The sequence below is a fragment of the Carassius carassius genome, chromosome 12 (genome assembly GCF_963082965.1).
Source record: "Carassius carassius chromosome 12, fCarCar2.1, whole genome shotgun sequence".
Taxonomy (NCBI): domain Eukaryota; kingdom Metazoa; phylum Chordata; class Actinopteri; order Cypriniformes; family Cyprinidae; genus Carassius; species Carassius carassius.
The window spans coordinates 32,997,179-33,024,649 of record NC_081766.1 but is presented as its reverse complement, the minus strand read 5'-3'; the positions used below and the strand labels follow the sequence as shown (position 1 = coordinate 33,024,649).

Genomic DNA, 27,471 nt, shown 5'->3' with positions numbered 1-27,471 from the left:
ATCCAGCTGTATTTACTCAGTGCAACTTATAACATCCAAGTGAAAGATATAACACCACTGTGTCCGCCTCCAGGCTGCAGAGCAACAAAATGTGATTATTTTATTACAGTAGCATACATTAAAGTTAAATGTGGATGAGATAGCCTACTGGGGTGTGCTTTTAGGCTTTTAAACATATATTTATATTTTTTAAAATGTTCTTAAAAATGGTGAAAAAAATTGGTAGATTGTATATTTACTAAATATATATTTGTAAATATTTGTAAGTAAATCATATTTAAAAAACAAAACAAAAAAAAAACATTTAAAACATATTTTTTTTGGTTTACATGGCTTATATTGTGATTTGATTATTCGCATAAAGGGAGCAAAGAAACTCTCACCCACATTCCCAGTATAATTGATGCTGTTTGCACTGTTCAATGAATCTCTTATTATATTATATTATGTTATTTATGATGAAAGCATTCATGAGTGCAGAAATTGAGTTGCAAAGAGACATAACTGATCCGCTTTGTTCAGCGCTGCAACCTTTTATGAAACGTGGCATCTGCATGTAATGCTGTAAGACATGTTCCTTTAAACTAAAAATGGGGTAGAAAATGTTTTTTTGAATTTTTTTTTATTATGACTGTTTTTGTTGTTTAAAAAAAATCCTACTAACATTGTAAGTGCAGCACAGGAAGTATTTTTTTTTTAAGAAGCAATTTATGACCCCTGCAATTCATGCATTTTATCACATTCATAACATTGGCAGCCCTAACATGCTTTTAAAAGACAAATTATCTTCTTACTAGTTCAAAATCTGGAAACTTTTTTTTTTATTCATCTCAATTAGGTATATTATGACCATGTCTGAAACAATCCCAGTTTCTTTATGTTTACTGCTATTTCTACCACTTGAAAGCACATGCCATCAGTGTCTAATTTCTGTTTGGGCTTAAACTCAAAGCTCAAGCATTTGCATCTTTTGGTGTGTAAATGAAAGCAGAGCTGCTAAAGGAATTACCAATATATATATTGAATCTCTGCCTTCGGCAGTTTTTCCGCCAGGATCACAACTGTTTATTTGGAGAGCAAGCTGACACCCGGTGACTAAGGTGTCTGCTCACGGCCTCTTGCAAAAACAGTTTGTCTTGAAGTTCAGAAAACTGACAAAAGTTGAGCAGTGAGCGGCCACACTTTCAACTGCGATTACTTCAGGCTGTAGGCAGCCAAGTAACTTCACATCGCGACCGCACTGACTGAGCAATCAGTGGTGTGCATTAGAGGAGAGCACTCTGGCACTCATACAACAAGAGATTTGCCAGCTGTTAACATTTAGCATGAGAGGCGATGGCCAAACCAGCGTTGTGTTTGTGTCGTTGAGTCGCTGCACTCCAGAGCATTTCATTTGCATGGATGAATTTGTCATTAACTTCAAAATTGGCTCTTGAGAGTTGGGAAGCAAAAAGGCATGACCTCAAAATAAAGATCTCTAGACTTCATTACAGATCAAAGGAAAATATATTCCAAAAAAGTGGCAAATAAAAACTGGAAACCATAATTGACTATTTGAAGAAATTATTTTTGTGCAATAAGCAACCAAGGATCTGAAAAGCTAATCTGAAAAGCCTTTGTGACATTGCTATGAATATGAATAAAATGATCCAGAACTCATCATCTCCTCACACCTCTTAATGAATGAACAAATCAGATGAGCAATACGCATAACAGAAAATGTCTGAACTCAATTGGAGCAAATCACCTTAATTATCCACTTCATCAGAACATCCACATAATACAGGAAAATGTATAATTTTGATCTATTCGTGTCAATTTATCAACTAAAAAATCTAAATGCATTACAAAAGAAGATGAATGGTATGGCCATAAAATGTGTGAACTTATAGAGATTTTATTATCTTGTGGCAGATATATGATTATTAAGCTAAAGTGTGCTGTCTGCAGCCTTTGTCTGCGCTGATCTTCATTTACAAACACGTCATTAAAATGAACTGTAACTCAGTGAATTCTCAACGAAGAGACATGAGAGAGATATCTATAGAAAACTTGACATGTCTACTTTTAAACTAAACAAGTGCCGCCGAAAACAGATATTCTGTGATAAAGTAATCCATATGAAAACAACGCGATGTCCGTTTTTCACGTCTCCCTTCATTATATCTAATGTGACCACGCCCCCGCGCTGAACGCGCTATTCAGATTCAAACTGAAGCGCGCGGCTTGAATACGCCCATAACAGAAGAAAAAGCAGCAAGACTGTTCTTCAAGTTTTTATTTTACTGTTTGCTTCGCGATGAGAGGAATAAGACATAATTCACCCCAAAAAGATGTGATGTGGTTGAGGATTTGAGAAATGGATTTCCTCAGAAAAAAAAGAATGAAGCACTTTATTCAGCAGAGATCATAAACATGAGTAAGTCTCTTTTTATTCATTTATATACTTGTACTAGTTTTCACATAACGTGTAAACATTTTACTAGTTAGACTTTTTCCAAACTATAATTCCTGACTAAATGTATAATCAAGTGAAACATTATGAAGTTTCTATAACAAAATACAATACTATACCATTCAAAAGCTTGATGTAAATAATATAAATGTAACAAATAGATAACTGTAACAAATGTAAAAACAATGCTGTTCTTTCAATTTATTCCCCCTAAAAAACCTGAAAAATATTCTCAGCTCTTTTCAACATTAATAATAATAATAATGATAATAATAATAACAATAAATGTTTTTTTTTTGTAGAAGATAAGATTGTTAAAAGGATTTCTGAAGGATTGTGTGACTGGAGTAATGATCCAAAAAATTAGTTTGAAAGTCAGCTTTGATTGTTTCTAATAAACTGTTTAACTGCTCCCCCAAGTGGATATTAAATTATGTTGTGGGATAATTAAATATATTCTTAATAAACTACAAACATAAAATTTTATACATTTATTTTGTCCTCACATTCTTTCTTGTAACTCCTCCCTCACAGTGGCACAGATGACTGAACGGCTCATTATGCAGCTCATTATGCAGCTCATTATGCAGCTCATTATGCGGGCCTTTGTCTTCTCAGGTGTAAATCACAATGATATTTCTGATAGTTGATGCCTACTCGCATATGACTTTTACCAACAAAAAGTGTCTTAGAAAATGTAAATCAATATATTGTTTTCTGTAAGTGAGTAAACAAGATGATTTTCACATAATTTAGAAAGAAAAATTGTAGGCTACAAGCTCCAGTTCTCAAAAATCCCAGGAACCATTGTTCTTTATGTGTTTTTTTGCCTTATTCAAGTGATTTAACATTTTTAGTTTTTCACTAACCACTCATAACATTTTTTTTTTCTCAAAAATACAATCATGTACATGCATGCATTTCACATATTATTATAGCCCAGTTTGTGCTGATTACAGTGAGATTAGACTTTACCCAGTTAGATATTTATAAGAAACTGAAAAAGCACAAATGTCAGGGCATGACAAAACTTCTCCAGGCCCCAAAAATACCCTTAGACTCCAGAGGGTTAAGTTACTAAGCTGAAATTAATTATGAGAGCAAAATGAAATTTAAAATGCAAAGCCAGATGTGACCCACACAAGACTGAGCGCCAACCTCCCGCTCTCTCTCGTGAGGCCAATAAGGAAGTGACTAAAACTGCAATTCATCGACTGGCCGCTTGAGGCTGGCTGCAAAAGGGAGTCAGTCCCATAGACTCCCCATGTTAAAATGCCTAACTTTACAGCAGGAAAAAACATGTTTAAAGCCTGGTTCAAAAAATGATTTTGGTCTAAATAGCTAATTTTGCCCTTCATGACAACTGTGAGGGGGGTGAATTTTTTTATAACTCATCTGTTTAAATTATATTAAGACTTAAAGTTCTGCATAATTAAGGGCGTAGCCACTTGAGTGACAGGTGGATTGCCACTGCTGACACTGCCGTCTTGCTTGGTGGGTGTGGCTTTAGCAACTAGCTCCCGCCATTTTTGATTGTCTGGCAGAGTCGCGCGGTGACGCGCTGCCAAGATGGCGACGGCCCGCTCTACACACTTTAGGCTTCAAAAACACACTTCAGGAGACTACGGGTGACGTCATGGACACTACGTCCATGTTTTTATACAGTCTATGCACAAGACACTATGAAGAGCTTGCTATTAAATAGTTCGCTTTCAAGGGAACTTTGAACTGCGTCCTCTAGGGGTCGCTATGGGGAACACCTCGTCGTGACCCGTGTCTGAAGTATACATTGAAAAAACACCAACTTGTTGGCCGGCGACAGCCTCGGATGTCACTAATGGCGCGACAATAAACAGGCACTGGGAGAACACGTCATTCTCTTCTTCGTCTTCACTGACTGTTCTGTTTGAAGTGTGCATCTGAAAGAACTGGTAAGAGTGATCTTTCTCTGTATATCATGGCGACTACTAGCAAGCGTTTAGACAATGTGTGCATCCGTGTCGGCGTTATTTGACACCCGATGACACACACAATCTTTGCGTCATTTGTTTGGGTGAAGAGGATGCACGCAATGTCTTTGAGGAGGCAATCTGTGGATGAGAGAGAGCCTCGGGAGGATGATGTTATATTTTTAACACTTTCTGATACTGAGGTTAGTGCTCTGTTGGGTTTTTACCCAGGAAAAGCAGGAGATATTTGAGGATGGTAAAGAAGCTGAGGCTGAGCCTTCTCAATTCTCCTGCCCTGCGTATGTAGAGGTGTTGGAGGTTATGGATCGCGCCACGGCAAAGTTGGACTTGCCATGAAAGTGCGCTAACAAGGTGACGCCGTGAGGCCTCCTTGATGAGCGTTATCTTTCTGACCAAAGCCCTCCAGCTCAGGTGAGCCTTCCATTTCTGCCTGATCTCCATACAGAGATCGAAAAGAAATGAAAGAAGCCATTTTCCTCTCGCATCCATCGGTTTCGGCATTAGAGATGTGCCGACATTGAGGCGTTGTGTGAAAATGGCTATAGAAAGAGCTTTCTTTCTGCGGGGGAGACATCCTCTCTTAGTCTCCCTCCTTGCCATCTAAGCCCCTTTAAGAAATACATCTCGCTTAAATGGCAAGGCATACGCAGCAGCAGGTCAAGCTGTGGCTTTATTACACACGATGGTGGTGCTTCAAGCATATCAGACTGATCTGCTGAGAGACCTGGATAGAGACGAGGGCCTTTCTCCTGATCAGGTAGCAGAGCTGCGCCGCACCACGGATCTCTCTCCATGCTACCAAGCAGGCCACCTCCGCCATGGGAAGGACTATGATGGCCATGGTGGTAGCGCAGAGACATCTGCAGGGAATTTCATTGATATCCGGCCAGGTGATGCTCCTCTCACCCGAAGTTTGTAAAATTTGAGCTTGCCTCTCCTGTGCGGAGACACTGCGTCCTCTAGCTCAGTGCCATGCTTCGGATGCAAGCTTCAGACGAAGAAGAGAATGACGTGTTCTCCTGGTGCCTGTTTATAGTCGAATAGGCTTATGAATCAGCCATTTGAATGAATGACTCACACATTAAGACAGTGACCACCAACTTACTGGTGTTTTTAGTTTTATATTTAGAGTATCACTTACATTTAGCAGAGTAAATGCACTCATGCCACCTCTGAGTCTGAACAGTCTGTGTAAATATACAAATTCCACTTCAGATGCAGCTTCTGAAGGAAGGTTTGTGTAATGTAATGTCTATTAAATGCTTTTCTCATTCAGAACATTGCCATAATAGAACATCTAGATTAATGAACATAATCCTTTGAAGCAACAGGTCAGGAATACGTCAGTCTCCACAATGTCTGAAACCCTACAGAATCATTAGCTGATCTGTTGAAGAGAAAGCATAATAGCACACACATCACAGCACACTTATAAGCTTTCTGTTGGTACACAAACCAAATGTTATTTTTTCTTTTTGGTGAACTACATTGATTATTCTGATTCCATTGATTAAATTCAGTTCAGACTTGTGGAATAGTTTTTCACTAAGGGTTCAGCTGTTGTGAATTCCTCATCTAAATGATAAATAGTTCAGCCCACAGCTCAGCTCTTTGCCCGTCTACACCTAAATGAAAAGCACACAGATGAGAGAAACACATCTAATCTAAACAAAACTAAACAAACAAAAGACGTCAGTGATAACATTGATGACTAATGAACTGTTCACAGAATGTGGTTTGACTTTTAAAGAAGTATGAAAGAAAGTCTTCTCATGTTGTTCCAAGACTGCATGTCTTCTAAAGCCACGATAGCTTTGAGTAAGGACCAAATCAAAATTTAAACAACTAAGGGAGGAATATATTGATCAGTTGAACTTTTTGCACATGTACGTCAACACAAACACCTGCATTGTATTTGCAAAACACCTTCAATCCAGTTCAGCATGCACAATGTTGAAAATGTGCTGCGTCTTCGGTTTTTAAATGTAGTCAGTCACTGACATTCCTCTCTACACACACATGCCTTTTCTATGTAAATTATGCTCATTAACTGAAGTATACCTCAGACACTTATCTTGGGACTTTATGACTCATTTTTGTTGCATTAACTGAAACTGGGCATCAGATGTTTAGTTCACAGTATTCTTTACACAGGGCTGGATCAGGGCAGGAGATGTTTAAATTAAGTACTATTTTATTGTTTTTTTCTCAAGGAAAAAATAAAGACATTTTGGAGTTGAATGTTCATTTGTGCTTGACTTAAAGGAGTTTCTGTAAGTTTTTGTGGTTATCGTTGTGTTGATGTCAGGAGTCTAGTTTTATTCCTCTGACTGTTTTTCTCTCTCTCTCTCTCTCTCTCACACACACACACACACACACACACACACACACAAAAAAAACACACACACACGCTCTCACACAGCTGAACTCATTATCAATCAGCGCTTATTTTCCTGCTCTCTTCACACCTGTTTCCCTTTTGCCCTGATTTTCTGGCTATTTAGATCTCATGTGCTTTTCCCCTCTTTTTGGTTTATTGTTGGTTAGCTTATGTCCGTTACTGATGTATTAGTTAAATTGCTACTAATCCTTGTCCTGTTAGTACGTGTATCAGACGACTTACTGCTCCGGTTTTCCTGTGCCAAGTCGGGTTCTCTGTGCTGCGGTTACTGCCTGGTGGAGTCTGCGCTTGTCTATACCTGCGTGTATTACCTGACCGCTCTCCTGTGTCGTGCATCCTGCTGTGGTCTGGATAGCGTTTTTCCTGCTCTGTGATCTTCAAGACGTCCTGTGTTCTACAGACAGCCTGTGTTGCATTTACTCTTTTCGTTCAATAAACCGTTAACCAGCTTTTGCTTTTGGGTCTATTTCGAACTGTGACAGTTGTAGAGCAAAGTCTGTGTTTAGTTTGTGGGCAGCTCCATGATTAAAGACATTATTGTGTGTTACTGATCTCAAGGAGCATTTTCTGTGTTAATGTTAGTACAGTGACAAGTAACTTATGTATTTGTTGAATTTGAATTCTTTGTTATGTGCGTTATCTACACAGAGTCTTAACATTAATGAACATCAAACACTAAGAGGGTTTTCAGTTTATTCAAAAATATATACTTGAATATACTGGAAACTAATAAATAGAAATATAACGGAGCTGATATAACTAAAGAAAAAAAAGAAAACATTGCATAAGTTCAGCTAAAAGTTTACTGCCACAAACACAGATAATCTACTAAAAGGAACAATTTGCACCCAGTTTGTTTGGTCTAACATTTCTTAATACATTACTTATGAACTAATTATAAAAAGTACTTCTACTGATTGAATAATCAAAATGATTAATTAAACATTACACTGAAAAGAAATATATCTGTGGTTACACAAAATTAATTTATCTTAATTTTTAATTTAAATAGTCAATGGTTTATTATTATTACTATTATTATTATTATCATTATTATATCAGCTCAAATTAATTTACTAGATTTCAACTTATTCAAGTCTGTAATTGTGAGAAAACAGGGGGGAAAAAAAACCTTGCTTATTTGAAGTATTTGAAGTAGTGGTTAGTTATACATTTAAAAGAGTCTCTGTAGTTAACATAATGCATTGAAGTAATGTTATTTGTCAGCGCACTAATATCAGCACAGCTATTGTTTACTGAGTGAAGCAACAGAAAAAAATTGTAGCCAAGTGTTTGAGAGGAAGGATATTTCAAAAGAATATCATTTCAGTCACTGTCCAGGTACATTTCCGTGCATTGGATCCATTAATATGTTTGTTTGCTTCAATTTTATTTATTTGCCCAATGTAAGCTGCCTTATCTACATAAAGCAACACTTTTAGCAGGCACCGTACACTAATACATTCTGAATTAATCAGCAAATGATCAGAATGTCCAGGTTTGCGTAATGGTACATTAAATCAAATTTACATATTCAAATTGCTTGTGGATGCAAATTTGATATTTATAGTTGATAACAGCAACTGTAAGATCGGAGGCCTTACCCTCTCTTCGCTGTGGTTATAATGAGGGAGGAATTTGGCGCACTCGCTGTAATTGGCCCAGGTTTTGTTGTTATTTGACGCCAGCTCCCAGGTCCCATTGATGTCACAGCGGCGGTAAGCATGTCCTGTGGATACAGCACAAACATACTCTAACAAAGCAATCGTTTCTTCACTTGGGACATTCATGCATTGATTCCTCATTCAAACTGACAGGATAGAGCTATGGTGTTTCAGTGTTTGCTGCTATTATAATCAAAAAGTGTTACAAATGTGGACTAAATTATTGATAAAAGGAATAATAATAATAAAAAAAAAATGCAACTGTGGACAGATTTGAGTAAGATGACCAATTAGTGCTCCCGTATGTACGGCTTTGCAAGAAAGCTTGTTTGGAAAGCAGACTGAATCATGATTCAAGATCTGTTAGTAACACTGTTAGAGAACTTCACCTATTAAAACAGTGTGTTGAATTATTCTGTTAAATCAAGAATTAACAAAGTACAACCTAATAAATAAATATGTAAACATTAAAAAATAAAACAATTATGGAAAGTAATGTGTTGGTTGTTTTTTGTCCCTCAAAATATGTGATTTTTAGAGATTTTTCAGCCTTTCTAGGATATTCCATTCAGTATTTATGTATTTCCTTAAAAAGTGGTTTATAAAGGTGTTTTTTTATTTTTATTTTTTTTTAGGAATATTGAAACAGCAATTGTAGAAAATTGAATTTAATTCAGTTTCGTAAATATTGCGGTCACACTAGTTTGGGGACCAGTTCTCACTAACTATGACTTTGCTTCAAAAAACTCCTAATTTTCTGCTTATTAATTGTCAGTAAGGTAGTAGTTATTTTTAGGTATGGGGTGGATGAAAATGTAGTAATATGACAACTTTTTAAGGTACGTAATATCTGTGTTGCAGAATAGTCACCACAAGCACATATTTCCAAAGAGCCTTGGCTGCTTTGTATTGTTTTCTCCATTGGATTGTTTGCTCATGGTTACTTGTCACTTTGGCATGGGCTTAATGAATAAATCTAAATGTAATGAAGTTAGGAACAGCACTGCTAGTTCTCAGTTCACCGTCCAGGTCCACAATATATCTGCTTTATGAAAACACACTCTGTTTTTGTTATGAATACAAATCAAGCACATAAAAATGTATGGAAATATTCCAAAATGTTTGTCTGAAAGACGAGACAAGAATTTGGAGCATCAACAATGATGAACTGAGGAGAAAAGCACAGATTCTGGAGGTGGCGGCTTCCAAATTTGTGAATGCTGGAGGTTGTCCATTATTGTCAAGGGGTTTCCATGTGCCTTAGACACGTATCAGTTAGCCACAGGTCAGGGGCTGCAAGCTCACCTTTGTGGTCGAAGTCATGCATGTAATCTGGGCAGGCAGTGGACACCATCCTTCCAGGAAGTCCCTCGGGCCAGCAAACGATGCCATCCCACTCCGGTATGCAGTAACCCTCTATAACATAAAGCAGGATTGACATTTAGATAGAGCGAACTCCACTCTTCCAGAACTTGAACCACCCACCCACTCCAGCAATACATGAATAACCTTTCTCCACAATCTGTGGACAGAGTCAGAGAAGATCCAGTATAGCTGACAGAAGGCTTATTTTGCCACTTGGACACATTTAGCTGAGTGACAGTGCTACAATCACTATTATTCTATATGCTCGATATACTCAGAACATAAAATGTCAATCACTGCAACAATGTATAGCTTTCAATACATTGTTATCAGGTTTGCCCTTTGCGTGCATGTTTCTATTGTAGTTTAAAGCCAATGTGAAACAGCACGAATAACTTATTTTACTTAAGTAATCTGATGTAAGGAAAAAAATAAAATATTTCATTGGGAATTAAGTGGATCATAAAAAGCGGTCCAATACCAGAATGAACCCTGGGTTAAAGGGGTCATATGATGCGATTAAAATTTTTCCATTCTCTTTGCAGTGCTACAAGCTCTTGGTGCATAAAGAAAATCTGTAAAGCTGCAAAGACTAAAGTCTCAAACCCAAAAAGACATTCTTTGTAAAAATGAAGAGTTAACCACGCCCTCCTAAAACACCTCATTCTAACACGCACCCACATCTCTATGCAACAATGTAGGAACATTTTTTATAATGCCGCTCAAATGATCACACAAAAGAAGGCATAACTTTTTCTCCCTGTTGCATTGTGGAAGTGAAACAATTTTGTTTGGGCTTCAAAAAGAGGACACAACTATAAATCAGTGGTTAAGTTGTATTTACAACACTCTTCCGGAACAGTTCAGTCCAAATATTACGGAGGATGAGGATGGTTTCCTGGGAGAGTGGTCTACAATGCCAGTGTCTGTTTCTATAATTTGGGAAATTTCAAATTTGCAAGGACAGTCTAGCACTTCTGACTCACAGCCTGTAAATACGTTTTCATATCTAAAGAGTTTGCCACTGATGATTCAAACGTGAGTTCTGAGCAGTGTAGAGTAGCACTTGTTGTCATTTCTCTGATCACAAATGCAGACATGGTTATATGTTTATGTGGCGCGATACACAACGCAACGCATAAAAAGACAGTATAAGTCATTATAATCATTAATTATGTCTCCACTGGATGCAACAACTGCCTCATTTATTATGGCTTTTATTGTTTTTTATTGTCAAGCCAGAGTTCTGACCGGGACACAGCATCACAGTATGATAAGGCACTATACATTTCTGTCACACGCTTGAGGAATTCAGCCAATCGCAACAAACTGGATAGCTGGCCAATATGCATACACCTCGCTTTTTAGAAAAAATGTATGCATTTCATAAAGGCGGGGCATAGAGGAGCAACAATACTGTACATAATGTGGAAAATAATGTGTTTTTTTAACCTTAAACCTATAAGATTCAAGATTTTTATTCGTCACAAACAAGATTATATATAGCATATATAACCAGCAGTGAAATGTGAGTCAGGTCCGCTCCATGGACAGTGCAATTATTAAAGAAAACAACACAGATGAAAATATACATAAATATAGCTATGTAAGAATGAAATAAAAGTAAACAATCAAAATATAAGAATAAAATATAAAAAAGATGTACTGTATATTGTAGAATTAAATATAGAATGCAAAATAATGTGCATGAAAGTAAACTGTAGTCTTAAATATTAATATATACAGGGATGTACAATGTGCATATGTGCATTTTACTGTAGTCTTAAATATTAAGATACACAGGAATGTACAAGAAGCAAATGTGCAAACAGGGTGACACTGTCAGTGTGTCTATGTGAGGTAGTGAATGATGAATATCTTACTGAATAAAGTGAACATTAAGTGGAGGCATGAGGATGTTAAGAGGCTGGTTTAGAGTTTAGGAGCCTGATGGCCTGGGTGAAGAAACTCCTCCTGAGTCTCTCGGTTTTTGCCATCAGGCTACGGTAGTGCTTACCAGATGGCAGCAAAGTGAAAAGATAGTTACTGGGGTGGGTGGAATCTTTGATGATTTTAGCAGCTCTGCTTCTGCAGCGTTTGAGGTAGATGTCCGGTAGAGAGGGGAGAGCAGACCCTGAAATGCGCTCAGCTAAGCGCACAACTCTCTGCAGGGCTTTGCAGTCTTGACTGGAGCTGTTCCCATACCACACTGAGATGCACTGAGTCAATACGCTTTCTATAGCAGATGGTACAGTCTTTGCCTGGCTTTATTAACCTGTGTTTGAATGTGAGTAGTCCAAGTCAGGTCCTCGGAGATGTTTACACCAAGGTACTTGAAGCTACTTGGTAATAGGTATAAGGTAATAGGTTTAAACCTAAACCTATTATCTTATTACATAATCACATTGCTTTACACCAAATACACAAAATAATGTTAGTTCCTCTTCCTTCTTCATCGGAAGTTCCTGAGGTTTGCTTTTGGGGGCAAAAGCCTACCAATACGGATCTTCCTCTGGCCTTGCACTCTCACCCCACACTTTCACAACTCAACCACATTGACGATTGGTTGATATCAGCTCAATCTGAGCAGATGACGGTTCTGCACCGAGATGTCGTTCTCGCTCACATGAAAGAGCTGGGGTTAAGACTTAACGCCAAGAAAAGTGTGCTTTCTCCAGTTCAGAGAACCACTTATTTGGGCATGGTGTGGGATTCGACCACGATGCAGGCACGTATGTCACCTGCTCGGATCGAGTCGATCCTCACTGCAGTCGCGAGAGTGAGAGAAGGCCGGTCACTCACTGTCAAGCAGTCACAGAGATTGCTGGGTCTGATGGCAGCTGCGTCCAACGTGAATACTATTGGCCTGCTGTACATGAGACCCCTACAGTGGTGGCTCGAGACCAAGGGGTTCTCCCCGAGGGGAAACCCACTTCGCATGCTAAAGGTCACGCGGCGCTGCCTACGTGCCTTGGATATGTGGAGGAAGCCTTTGTTCTTGTCTCAGGGCCCGGTGCCGGGAGCTCCTTGTCGCCGCGGGATGCTAGCGACAGACGCGTCCCTCACTGGCTGGGGTGCGGTCATGAGTGGCCACCCTGCCCGCGGTCTGTGGAGTGGTCGCCATCTGACATGGCACATCAACTGCCTGGAGATGCTGGCCGTGCTTCGTGCACTTCGTTATTTTCTCCCAGACCTAAGAGGTCACCATGTGTTGGTGCGCACCGACAACACAGCGGTGATCTCTTACATCAACCACTAAGGAGGTCTGCACTCACGCCATTTATACAAATAGCGTACCAGATCCTTGTGTGGGCCCAGGACGAATTCCTCTCGCTCAGAGCAGTCCACATTCCTGGGCATCTTAATATGCGAGCAGACATCCTGTTGAAGCAGGGGCCAAGGCCCGGGGAATGGCGGCTTCACACCAAGGTGATGAAGCAGAGTTGGAGAGTTGGGCCAGACTCGGGTGGATCTGTTTGCGACTCGAGACACATCGCACTGTCCCCTCTGGCTTCCTCTGACTCATCCAGCTCCACTGGGGCTGGACGCCATGGTACAGACATGGCCGAGGCTTCATCTGTACATTTTTCCCCCGATTGCTCTGCTCTCGGGAGTTCTGGAGAGAGTGCGCCGGGACGGAGTCCGGCTGCTGTTAGTAGCCCCGTTCTGGACAGGCCGGGTCTGGTTCCTGGGCCTGATTTCTCTTTTTGACGGCACTCCATGGGAGGTTCCCATCAGGAGAGATCTCCTCTCGCAGGCGGAGGGTGCGCCCCCGCATGGAGCTTAGAGGCTGTAGGTGCTGTCTCTGAGGAGGCAAAGCTCTTAGCTTCCGGTCTCTCAACCAAGGTTGTAAGACCGTTCTCCAATCCAGAGCTCTCTCATTGAGGAAACTGTATGCCTTGAAGTGGAAGCTTTTCACTTCTTGCTGCGGAGACCGCCAGCTCGACCCAGTTAACTGCCCGTATGGTACAGTGCTGGAGTTCCTGCAGGCTCTCCGCAGGGTTGACCCACTCCACCATGAAGGTCCATGTGGCGGCCATGGTGGCCTACCGCGGCCCTCTCGGTGGCCAGTCAGTGGGCAGAAACCCTCTGGTTACATGTTTCCTCCATGGTGCGCTGAGGCTGAGGCCTCCGGCCAGTAATAGCTTATGCTAAGCGGTGATCAGGATGTTATCCTAAGCCTCGAGTCCTCTGATCTCCCCTCTCCTGGGGGTCAAGACTCACTCCTTCTGAAGTTTGGCCATTGGACGGGTTGTCTCCGAATTCTGTCAGGCTCCTTCTCTTGCTTTAGCTGTGCTCTTCCACACTAGGCAGAGATTTGAAAGTCTGGCGGCGTGGGCATTCTCGTTCCCCAAACGTCCTCGACGCAGCTCGAACGTCTAAGGTTACGTATGTAACCCTGGTTCCTCGAAGGAACGTGACGCTGCGTCGCAGTGCCACACTTCCGGCATCTCTGGCTGGCGCTTGCTTCATCCTTTGAGGCTGACTTCCGGCTTTGCCGCTCATGCTTTATGCTTCCTGGTCTCTGACGTCACCCGCCTATGACGTCTCACCCTTCCTTTGGACTGATTATACACATTATTCAGAGACGTCACGCTGGACGCGTTCCCCAAACGCCCTCCTGAAACGTCCTCGACGCAGCGTATCGTTCCTTCGAGGAACCAGGGTTACATACGTAACCTTAGACGTTCCCTTTCAGTTGGTCTCTCTCGACGCCACGTCGGTGACCGACACAAAATGGGATATCACTTCGATAAACCAATCTACTTCAAGTGTAAACTAAATGAGCCAATTCACATTGGCATGCAATTATTGCATCCAGCTGCCGCTGATCACAGCGTGAGTATAAGAAGGCAGCAGGTGTAATGCATACCAGCTTTTCGCTTCGGAGCCGAGCATTAGTATCGTTCTGCTCAACCGTGTCTGCTGTGAACTACGAGTTCAGCACGCTCTCGTAAGCTTCGTGTGTTGGCGAGACGGCGCTTCAGTGGCGGTCGTTCCTGTGTCGAGTGGATTGCACACTTTAGGCTGCACTACCCCCTGTCGTGTTGCAAGTGGCCGATTCCCCTGTGCGCCTCAGCACTAAAAGAGCATTTCCTAAAGAGCAAATTTCTCTAAAAGAGCTTCACAAGTGCATCTTTATAAAGACGACAGACATCTTCGGGTGTATCCGTCCCCAAGATTAGTTTGCAGCGTTCGACCTGAAGGATGAGTACTTTCATGTATCGTTCCTTCCCCGCCACAGACCTTTTCTGCGGTTCGCGTTCGCAGGACGGGCATATCAGTATAAGGTCCTGTCCTCCAGGATGTCCCTGTCTCTCAGTGTCTTCACGAAAGTTGCGGAGGGGGCTCTTGTTCCCCTCAGAGAGCAGGGTGTTCACATTCTCAACTATCTAGATGATTGGCTTATCCTAGCACAATCTCGGGATCAGTTGTGCGAGCACAGGGATTTGGTACTCCGGCACCTGAGCCTGTTGGGCTTTCGGGTCAACTGATCTCTTTTCTCGGCATGGAGTTGGATTCGGTCGAACAGACAGCATGCCTCACATAGGAACGTGCGCGGTTGTTGCTAGCCTGCTTAAATATGTTCAAGGGCAGAACAGTGGTCTAGAGGGAAGGCTGTCTCCCTCCACACTCAAAGTCCAGGTTGCCGCTATTGCTGAGTACCATGACCCCATGAATGGGAAGTCTTTAGGTAAGCATGACCTCATCGTCAGGTTCCTTAGAGGGGCCAGGAGGTTAAATCTTTCCCGGCCCCCCTCTATACCCTCTTGGGACCTGACTCTAGTGCTTAAATCACTACAGCAGGGCCCATTCGAACCTTTGCATTCAGTTGAGCTAAAGTTTCTTTCATTGAAAACTCTGCTTCTGCTTGCACTAGCCTCCATCAAGAGGGTAGGGGACCTGCATGTATTTTTGGTCAACGATTCGTGCCTAGAGTTTGGGCCGGCTGACTCCCAGGTAATCCTGAGGCCCCGGCCTGGCTACGTGCCCAAGGTTCCCACTACATCCTTCAAAGACCAAGTGGTGAACCTGCAAGCGCTGCCCCTGGAGGAGGCAGACCCAGCGCTGGCTTTGCTCTGTCCTGTCCGAGCATTGAGATGCTACGTAGACCGGACACAAAGCTGCAGGACCTCAGACCAGCTCTTTGTCTGTTAGGAGGCCGGCAGAAGGGGAGTGCCATCTCTAAGCAGAGGATGGCCCACTGGACTGTGGATGCCATAACCTTGGCTTATCAGGCACAGGGTGTGCCCTGCCCATTCAGGTTGCGAGCTCACTCAACTAGAAGTGTTGCATCCTCCTGGGCACTGGCTCGTGGCACCTCGCTGACAGATATTTGTAGAGCTGTGGGCTGGGCGACCCCTAACACATTCGCTAGGTTCTATAGCCTTTGTGTAGAGCAGGTATCCTCCTGTGTTCTCACCTCAAATGTGTAGTGGCACTGAGAGGCCCGGTTAGTGTCGGCTTGCTTAAACTGCTCCAGAGTGTCTGTACTGTAGACCCTGTTGAGATCCTCCATCACCCTAGGCAGCTGGACGCGGTGGAATGTCCTGCGCCAGGCCTTCATGATGAATCCGTGAGAACCATGGAAGGCTGTGTTCCATATTGATACCTAAGCGGTACTCGTATGTGTATAGTCCACGGTATAGCCTTAGAGCCTGTGTTTCCCCGGCAGACTTCTGCCTTCCCAAGAGAGTTTTAATCACTTCAAATTTCTCCATATACACCTAAACGGATGCTATATGTGTATTTGCTCCCAAGACCTCCTTGGATGGGGCTTTCGCAGCGTCCCTGTTCCAAGTGGAACGGGTACATTTTCCCAGTGTAATCCAATCTCACCCAGTGAGGTAGTGCTTTGACAATGGTGAGTGGAACTACTTGTTCCAAGCCCCGGCCTACACCTAATAGGGCACAGGTCACTGGAAGGGGCAGCACCCATGGCGCTTTGGTAGGGATCCCATTTTGCGTCAGTCAACGACGTGGCTTCGAGAGTGACCGCCTAAAAGGGAACGTCTCGGTTACGTATGGCAACCCTCATTCCCTGAAGGAGGGAACGGAGACGCTACGTCCCGTCGCCATGGTTGCTGTACCGCCGCTGAGCTGCCAGTTCTCCGGCTCGGCTCCTCAGCAAAAACCTGGTATGCATTGCACCTGCTGCCTTCTTATACTGACGCTGTGAGCAGCGGCAGCTGGATGCAATAATTGCATGCCAATGTGCATTGGCTCGTTTAGTTTACACTCGAAGTAGATTGGTCTATGGAAGCGATATCCCATTTTGCGTCGGCCACCACCCTGGTGTCTCCGTTCCCTCCTTCAGAGACGTTTATAGCTATGTCATAAGAACCCTTAAAAACAATAAGATGTATTTGTTTTTAGGAAAGTTGTTACAGTTATTACATTTTCGTGTTACAGTGATTTCATTTTGATTAAATATCAAAAGGACATGTTATTACATTTTTAATAGTGCACAAACACAAACAAATAGGGGAATATTTAGATTTTTTGTTGACTTTAAAGACACAGTTTCAACAAAAGCCCTATTTGTGTAGCCTCAAATTTTATTCTCTTATTTTCACCTGGTATTAAGATGCATTGATCTCATCACAAGTATTTAAATGACATTTAATTTATTTTATTTTTATTTTCTTTCTTTCCCGTCACCTGCTGCGGGCTCAGAGATATGTCCAGCAGGAAGATGAACAAACTGTGGGAGCATATTTATCGGTTTAGAGGGGGAAACACTGATGAAACCAAAATTACTTTCTTCAGTAAGATTTTGTTGAAATTTTTTCTTTTAAACATCAGTGAAAATAGTTGTATTGCTTACTCTTTCATCGCCAACATTTATTTTATTTTTTTAAGTTGCCAGCTACCACCAGCAATTTTGATAATTTCCACAAAAGTTTAATGGCCCCCAGAATATATTGTTTTATTAAATTCTGAACATGCAATATGACAAAACAAAGAACAGAGCCTCAGCTTAAAAAAAAAAAAACACTAGCTTCATGCAATCTTCTTTTATCAGCATTTCGATGTTGGCAAGCTTCATGAAAAAAGAAAAAAAGAAAAAAGAAAAAAAAACGCTTTGTACAAAAAGCTGAGAAAATCATTTTTTTTAATATATTTTATTTGGTAATGTTAGGCAGTTTTGATTTATATGCTGTTTAATGTTTGATGAGTGTTTTATTTTACATATGCATCTGCTTATATTCGTGATCACATGGTTTTACTTCTACTTCACTGTGTTTTGATCCAGATGTTCAATACTTGTTGAACACTGTCGTTGAGTTTTCGTCAATGGACTAAAGCAAAATGCCTTAGACACCATTTACACCTGTCATTAGCTTTGGCCAGTTGTCAACAATAATGCATCTTTTTAGCAGGCCCTGTTTACCAGTTGTAAACAGAGCATTCAAGGCATTCAAGGGTGAAATGCCTTGCACACAACCATCTCCAGTATTCCTGTTTTCCTATATTTCCTATATTCCTACAGTATACTTATACATATATAATGTGACATTATACATACATTATGGATGTGCCAGAAGCTGAATACCTTATTTGGAAAGGCACAAAAAAATGAATAATGCATTCAACGGAGCCCCTAAACAGATATGGTTAGGCTTGCTGCGGTAGTCTGTGTTACACGGTGTCCGGCCATACTGTAGACGAATTACATCATCAAAGTGTGGACTCAGATCTGATCTGATCTGATCGTGGGTGTATCTCTCTATTAGTTTTATTGGATCTTAGTGCTGCGTTTGACACAATTGACCACAACATTCTTTTGCATAAACTTGAACACTTTGTTGGCATCAGTGGAAGTGCATTAGCATGGTTTAAATCGTACTTATATGACCGCCATCAGTTCGTAGCAGTGAATGAAGATGTATCCTATCGATCACAAGTGCAGTATGGAGTACCTCAAGGCTCAGTACTAGGGCCGCTACTCTTCACGCTTTATATGTTACCCTTGGGAGATATCATCAGGAAACATGGTGTTAGCTTTCACTGTTATGCTGATGATACTCAGCTCTATATTTCTTCGCAGCCAGGTGAAACACACCAATTTGAAAAACTAATGGATTGCATAGTCGATATAAAAAACTGGATGACGAGTAATTTCTTACTGCTAAATTCTGAAAAAACAGAGGTGTTAATTATAGGACCTAAAAACTCTGCTTGTAATAACCTAGAACACTGTCTAAGACTTGATGGTTGCTCTGTCAATTCTTCGTCATCAGTTAGGAACCTAGGTGTGCTATTTGATCGCAATCTTTCCTTAGAAAGCCACTGTGACGAGTGGGGCGGGGCCGAGGGACATGGGAGCGAGGCCGGGGGAGTGATTGGAGATGAACTACACCTGTTCGTCCCACCGGTCTCGAGGCCCATGGAGGAGATGGAAGGATATAAAACTGGAGCGACGACAGTGAAGGACGAGAGAGGACCAGGCCTGGGCTTTTAGTTGTGTTTTGGGTTTTATTTTATGCGCACCAGTCGTCCGTGAGGGGCTGGTGCGCTGTTTTGTGTTTATTTTGTTATTAAAATGGTTTTGATTGTCCGCCGGTTCCCGCCTCCTTCTTCCGGATGAATATGAAGGTTGATATCGTTACAGCCACGTTTCTAGAATTTGTAAAACTGCATTTTTCCATCTCAAAAATATATCTAAATTACGGCCTATGCTCTCAATGTCAAATGCAAAAATGTTAATCCATGCATTTATGACCTCAAGGTTAGATTATTGTAATGCTTTATTGTCTGGTTGTTCTGCACGCTTAGTAAACAAACTACAGCTAGTCCAAAATGCAGCAGCAAGAGTTCTTACTAGAACCAGGAAGTATGACCATATTAGCCCGGTCCTGTCAACACTGCACTGGCTCCCTATCAAGCATCGCATAGATTTTAAAATATTGCTTATTACTTATAAAGCCCTGAATGGTTTAGCACCTCAGTATTTGAATGAGCTCCTTTTACATTATAATCCTCTACGTCCGCTACATTCTCAAAACTCAGGCAATTTTATAATACCTAGAATATCAAAATCAACTGCAGGCGGCAGAATCCTTTTCCTATTTGGCGCCCAAACTCTGGAATAACCTACCTAACATTGTTCGGGAGGCAGACACACTCTTGCAGTTTAAATCTAGATTAAAGACCCATCTCTTTAACCTGGCATACACATAACATACTAATATGCTTTTATTATCCAAATCCGTTAAAGGATTTTTAGGCTGCATTAATTAGGTAAACCGGAACCGGAAACATTTCCCATAACACCCTATGTACTTGCTACATCATTAGAAGAATGGCATCTACGCTAATATTTGTCTGTTTCTCTCTTGTTCCGAGGTCACCGTGGCCACCAGATCCAGTCTGTGTCCAGATCAGAGGGTCACTGCAGTCACCCGGATCCAGTACGTATCCAGATCAGATGGTGGATCAGCACCTAGAAAGGACCTCTACATCCCTGAAAGACAGTGGAGACCAGGACAACTAGAGCCCCAGATACAGATCCCCTGTAAAGACCTTGTCTCAGAGGAGCACCAGGACAAGACCACAGGAAACAGATGATTCTTCTGCACAATCTGACTTTGCTGCAGTCTGGAATTGAACTACTGGTTTCGTCTGGTCAGAGGAGAACTGGCCCCCCAACTGAGCCTGGTTTCTCCCAAGGTTTTTTTCTCCATTCTGTCACCGATGGAGTTTTGGTTCCTTGCCGCTGTCGCCTCTGGCTTGCTTAGTTGGGGACACTTCATCTACAGCGATATCGTTGACTTGATTGCAAATAAATGCACAGACAATATTTAACTGAACAGAGATGACATCACTGAATCCAATGATGAACTGCCTTTAACTATCATTTTTGCATTATTGACACTGTTTTCCCAATGAATGTTGTTCAGTTGTTCAGCTTTGACGCAATGTATTTTGTTTAAAGCGCTATATAAATAAAGGTGACATTGACATTGACATTGACTCAGAGGGCCCACAGAGCACGCATGATTGTGAATATAAAGTTGAAAATTAAAAGTGAGCAAACATTCAAAAATTATTTCAATACCCTGAATACTGCCCCTTTCACACAGTAATATCAGCAAAGTAATAACTGATGTTAAAACAGACAATGACGTGCCATCTTATTACCGGTAAAGCACCATTCACACATCAGTTTCAAAATACTAGTAAATTCTGTGACATTATTGACCAGAAATGACCCCGAAACAGCTGTGCCTCATGGTGTTGTGTGAATTAATTTCTTGTTTGAATTGCATTTGTACTGTGCAAGTTTCCAAAAATGCTGGCGAGTTTCCAGAAATGTACTACACATTTTCTGCCCATTTGCAACACTAGATGCAACAGATACCAATCAGCTTGTGCCAAAGAGTAAATTATGTGAAAGCTATCAAATTGCATGTTAAATATCTATCAGCCTGCAAAATCTAAAGTTTCATGACTGAACTAGATAGTAACAGACTTGCTACTGGGCAAGTCTGAGCCTTTAATACATAATGCTGCTGCACAATTAGCTTTTCAAAATTACCTGTAGCACATCTAGACAAGTGGAGCCGGGGGAATGTTTCCTAAAGTTTCCAAAAAATGCTGTCAAGTTTCCATAAATGTAATAGAAATTTTCTTTCCTTTTGCAACCCTAGATGCAACAGAGACCAATCAGCTCGTGCCATGTAGTAAATGACAGCTAGGAGATTATAGAAGTTGCAAAGGATCACTCTACCACCCTGCACCCACCTAGAGTTGAAAGAATGAACTAGATAATTCTGTCATGACAGCTCTCTGAATAGTTTAGTATGGGAATGGATGTGAGAATTTTAATGTATTAAGTTGTGGAAGAATATATCTGCTTATGTTAATGCTATTATTACGAGAGATTGCCAATGCATACATGATATTACCCCCAACAAAGCAGGAGACAAAACAAAATAGAAAATACAAGCCAATATATATACATGCTGCTCTGAGAATCTAAAACAAGCTGCTCCATCAATAGACATGCATATATCCATGGCAGTAAACTGGACATACCCCCCACCCACCCTGTCCGGACAAGCAATGAGAACTACATAAATGTTAGATATGTGTGCTTTGCAACATGGATTAATGCTACACTCTTTTTTGGGTGAACTATCCCTTTAAGAACCTTGCAGTCTGCGCCATCTAGAGTTTCATGACAGAACTAGATATTTAAAGCTTTGGTTGAGAATTATCTCATTCTTGGGTCTTCTCTCCCCACAGAAATGCCTTTTTGTTTTTTTTTCCCCACATTTTCTTGGCAACTCTAGTATTTCTGGCTTCGCTTTCAGTCGCTGTTATTGAAACCAGCTGCCCCCAACTTGCCACAAATAACTAGTTATGGATAAATCTCGGCGTATGGCTTTACTGCAGAGTCATTATTTTCCTATGCCTGTAATTAAAGATTTTCAGAGGGAAAAATCAAAGTATATGATGGAGCACATTTTATATGCCTGGAGTCCAGCTTGTCATTTTTTTGTGTATGCAATTAAAGTAGAGTTTCAGACAACAGGCCTGTTTTGCAGGACACTTGTCCTGGAGGGAGTGTGCCATGTGTGTTTCACATTTTCACAATAACAATTTTGTCTTATATATAGAGGATTAAGCCGCAGACCGTCTCCAATAGCCCAATGGTTTCAGATGTAACTCCACTAAGAAACATAACATATATAATTTCCACAAATCCAAGGTTATAAGGAATCTATCATCATATCTGATGCTATTGATGATGTCATTTGGAGTTTCTGAATAATATTTATCTTCTTGCCCCTTCTTGCGAGCTCCTGGCCTGAATTTGCTGGTGTTTTGAAATATGAAAGCTTTTATAACAATCTGGAGGTGTTATTTTACACCCAACCACAAAGTTTGAGCGTTAGGCTATTTTCAAACACAGGCTAGAGAGTCTCAGGGCTTGTGGAAGCCACATCCCTGCACTGTGTGACCCACGCTGAAACAGTATCTCAGTATCTCTCTGAATGAGAACCTTGTTCATGCCCCGCCATGGAGACTTGGTCTTAACCGAAGCACAAATGTGCAATAATAACAAATAAGAGCTGTGCAGTGCAGCGAGCTCTGAGGCCTGGACTTGACTTGAGGTTAAGCTCAGCAACCTCCAGCCTGGACTAGAATAGATAAACCGACTCGGCTAACTATTTGCTGAGTAAACAATCTGAGATACACACAATGATGCAACGGTCTAATAATAGTTATCTCAACAGTTAGTGGAGAATGCCACATAAATTGCACATAAAACATCAAGGGTGGTCTCACAAAGACTTGGTCAGGGACGAGGCAAAAGCATTGCTGAATCAATCATCGTGTCTTTCCTCACTCAGCAAGATTGAGGGATGTAGCGGGCAGCCGTTTCCTTTGGATGACAAATCTTGAAAATAGACTTGTTTTTACAGCTCCTACTGTAGGAAATCTCCTTAATGTGCTATGACATTCATTTATTGTACTTGGGCCAGAAATGTCTTTGGCAATTCCTCTAAAAAGCAAGAGAACATTGAACATTGCCTCTATGGTGGCAAAGAGAAATACAGCGACGAGCGGTTAGTGCATAATTTGAGATAAAAGGGAAAGGAAATTCGTCCATGCAATTCATCATGTTCTCCGTGGTAAATGCTGTTAAAATCCCAGATGCTAAAATTATTTATTATACTGAGATGATAACACTTAGACGATGATATGACCTGCTTTAAAAGACCTTGAGAAAATGTATTGCAGTAATTTCAGAATAAAACATTAAAATGCACATAGAAATGATCACAGGACTAACAAGGATGTCTATGATGATGAAAAGGAAAAACTGGTAACACTTTAGTATAGGCACCAGTTCTCACTATTAACTTGTTGCTCATAATCATGCCTATTATTAACATTTTGGCTGTTTATTATTACTTATAAAGCATTTATTCTACCTGACCAGGTACATCTACATCCCTAATCCTAATACCTAAACTACCTACTAACTATTAGTAAGCAGCAAATTATGAGTTTACGGAGGCAAAAGTCGTAGTTAATGGTTTGTTAATAACGAGAATTGGACCTTAAAATAAAGTGACTGAAAAATCTTTTACAAATCTAGGTTTAAAACTAATTTGGTTTGATTTGTTTATTAATATCTGTCCCACAGTTTTCCTTAAACCTTGTATTTACAAATAAACAAATCTTAATTATTTTCAAATTAGCTTTCAAACACATTATTATTATTATTATTATTATTATTATTATTATTATTTGTAATTACACCACAAAAAAAAAACCTCCACACATTTTTTGTCCATAACTCCTGAATCATTTAATAATTAACAAATTGAGTATAGATTGATATTTCATTTCCATCATGACAAAATTTTAACCATGTAGAGTTGCTAATAAAAACCTAAATATAATAAATAGTCAAACATTTTTGTTTGCCAAAATATCAATAATTATTAATATCAATAATTAAAAATTATTGAAATTTTGATTAATCTCTGTGACATCATGCCCAAACATGCCAAAGCTATCATGTTTTAATGCACGTAAATTGTACATTTGATAGAGCTCCATATTCAGATTCAAGTAACCACAAGATTAAGTCAAATTATTTAATATTTGCAATGAGAAAAAAAATAACAAAAAAATAAATAAAATAAAAATAACAAAAACATGCTTTTACCATCCAGCTCTAGGTTTTTTTACTCAAACTGAAGTGCACCTCTAGACTCCTTAGGTCAAAATGTTTTAAAATTTTATAATTTTATTATTATGGATGGCTATAACGGTTTCTTTAAAAAAATACAGATGTGACCAAGTTTACCCAAAACTCTATAATTCTTGTTAAACAATGCACGAACCCCTACAGTTGCTGCTTGCTGCTGCTTTCTTTCATTTTTTTTTATAAACTAATAGATCTGGATACAAAAAAAACAAACAAACAAACAAACAAACAAACAAAAACCTAATCGACCCAAATACAAAATGCATTGCAACAATTACTGGTCACATCTGGTCTCAGCACTTTAGAAACAGCAAAAAGACATCCTACAGACTCGGTCTCAGAGGTTACGTTCTTTGCCTAATTTCTTTTGCTATTCTATGATCAGAAAGACATGTTCACCCTTCCAAAAGGGGTCAGAAAACAGCCACCAGAAAGAGCGCAGAGCCATCAGGTAGACTGGTCAGATCTGACTCACACAACACAACACAGGGTCGAGAGCACAGGCCACATTACAGGAAATCTCACCCAAGATCCAGCACAAATAACATCACTTCACATTATTGGGATACTTTGAACAGATTTGATAATTTTTCTTTCTTTTTTTACTGAATACAATAGGTGTGTTTACACTCACTAATATTGCCAGTCCAAATTAATCCAAAATTTCAGAATCAGGATAATTATTATTATTTGTTTTTTATAAATGAACTTCAACTATTTATATGCAGTACCCGGGTGACGTTTAAGGACCGGCAAACACATACTGAAAGGACTAGGGCATTTAAACACAGGATAATTGGGGAAACACAGGTGCATGGAATAACTAATTAACAAGGACATGGAACACATGTGGAGGGAAAACACAACATAATGAGTCCAGGGGCGTGACACCAATAGAGCTCAGTGGAACTAACAACCAAATTAATAGTGCCTTTGGGAAATGCACTTCAGGGCAGGTGAACAGGAAGAAAGAGAAACACAAAAAAAATCCATAACCATTATAGTATATAAAACTTTAGTGGATTTAACATCAAAATGTAACATTCAATGTTAAAATGTATGTTTTAAAACCTTCTCACTTTAAATACATTGGTCAGGTCAAGATTAGTTCATACAATTTAATATTATTTATTTGAAAGAATTAAAAGAGCAGTTTCATGTCTTTATTCTTGTATATGCGAGGTTGATATGGAATTTAGAACGTGATAAGTAATGCATTACTTTTTAGAGAGAGTAATTAGTACAGTGATCTAATTACACAGTTTATTTATGCATGTATTTATTAAGCTACTTACCCAACACTGACAATGAGTTTAAGAGAGAGAGAGAGAGAGTTTACGCACAAAAATAAGCAAGATGACGATGAAAGTTGCAAAGACTAAAGTCTCAAACCCAAAGAGATATTCTTTATCAAATTTAAGACTCCTCCACGCCCTCCTAAAACACCCTGTTTAAACACACCCCCACATGTCGTTGTCACTGTGTGGGAAAATTACCATGAAACCGCCCAAATTTCCATGCAAAGAAAGAAGGCGTAACTTTTATTCTCGCTGTTGCAGCTGCCACAATGTCGTGGAGAAGCTGTGTATTTCGTTGTGAAAGCGAAAATATTTTGTTTGGTCTTCAAAAAGAGGACTCGACTAGAAATCAGTGGTTAAGTTGTATTTAAAACACTGTTCCAGAACAGTTGAACCCAAATTTTCAGATGTGTGCAGCGGATTTTACGGAGGACTGTTTCCTGAACTTGGCTGTGCACAAAGGCTGCTTCTATAAACTGGGGCAATTCCAACTTTGCAAGGACAGTTTGGCGCGACTGTAAGAACGTTTTCATATTTAAAGAATATGCCACTGATGATGACGATACGCAACGCAACACGTAAAAAGACAGTATAAGTCATTATAATCAGTAATTATGTCCCCACTGGATGCAACAAATGCCTTGTTTGTAATGGGTTTTATTGGTTTTGTCTCGTCGCGCCGGGACACAGCATCACAGAAAAAAAGTGATAGATGCTATTTACTCTGTTTAAACCAAATAGTGTGAGAGACTGTAATGTACTGTAATGCATTATAAAACAGTATGCAATAATAACAACAACTGTGTATGTTAAAATCATACATGATTCATTAGTAAATTAGTGATTTATATATATATATATTATTTTTTTATATTTTCAATTGTTTTCGTATGTTTATATTTCTTATATATATATATATATATATATATATATATACACATCTAACGCCTCTTCAAGCTGATATATGATGGTAAAAGGAGAAGACCTGCAGTCTGCAGAAAGTCCTAATGCCATCTGCTCACAATAATTGAATCTGTCCAGTACAAACACAAAAGCCTAAAAATAAAATAACGACTACTAGTGTTGTCTGGCAAAAACCATTACTACTTCTGAAAACAAAAATCAAAGAAAACATCATAGTCATACATTAAACCATTTTATATAAGTATGAAAAATATGAAATGCATAAGGCAATACTCTAATTTGAATTTGAAATCCTTAACAACACATAATTGTTTTAAGCACAGGATGTCTTGCAAACGTCTTGAAAAAGTACTTTTCCTGTGTGAATAATATACTGCAGCTAATATCATGTTTCATTACGGTTTGAATCTAAATCTAAAAAAAAACTCTCACACATATTCCCATTGTGTGAGAACCAGCTATTGAGATTCCTTGGCATTCGCTCCAGTTCGGACATCCTTGACCGTTTCATGCTGTGAGACAAAAGTGACTTAACACAAGTAAAATAAGCCTGTGATGAGAAGAAGAAAAAAATAGTGCAGTCTGGTTATGACAATAGGCCGCCAAATGGTTATTTACAATGCATTTGAGACAGTCCACCAGGGAATGAGGTGACCACAG

At 40.0% G+C, this 27,471-nt stretch overlaps 1 protein-coding gene across 1 annotated transcript in view; it reads right to left on the bottom strand.

The window, feature by feature from the left end:
• Positions 1 to 27,471, bottom strand: part of LOC132155283 (parathyroid hormone/parathyroid hormone-related peptide receptor-like) — an 89,647-nt gene that overhangs the window by 15,786 nt on the left and 46,390 nt on the right. Inside the window, exons 4-5 of the mRNA XM_059564161.1 lie at positions 9,796 to 9,906; positions 8,431 to 8,555 (exon numbers count right to left, since the gene is read on the bottom strand). Of these exons, the coding sequence (XP_059420144.1) occupies positions 8,431 to 8,555; positions 9,796 to 9,906 (236 nt within the window). The remainder of the gene's footprint in view (positions 1 to 8,430; positions 8,556 to 9,795; positions 9,907 to 27,471) is intronic.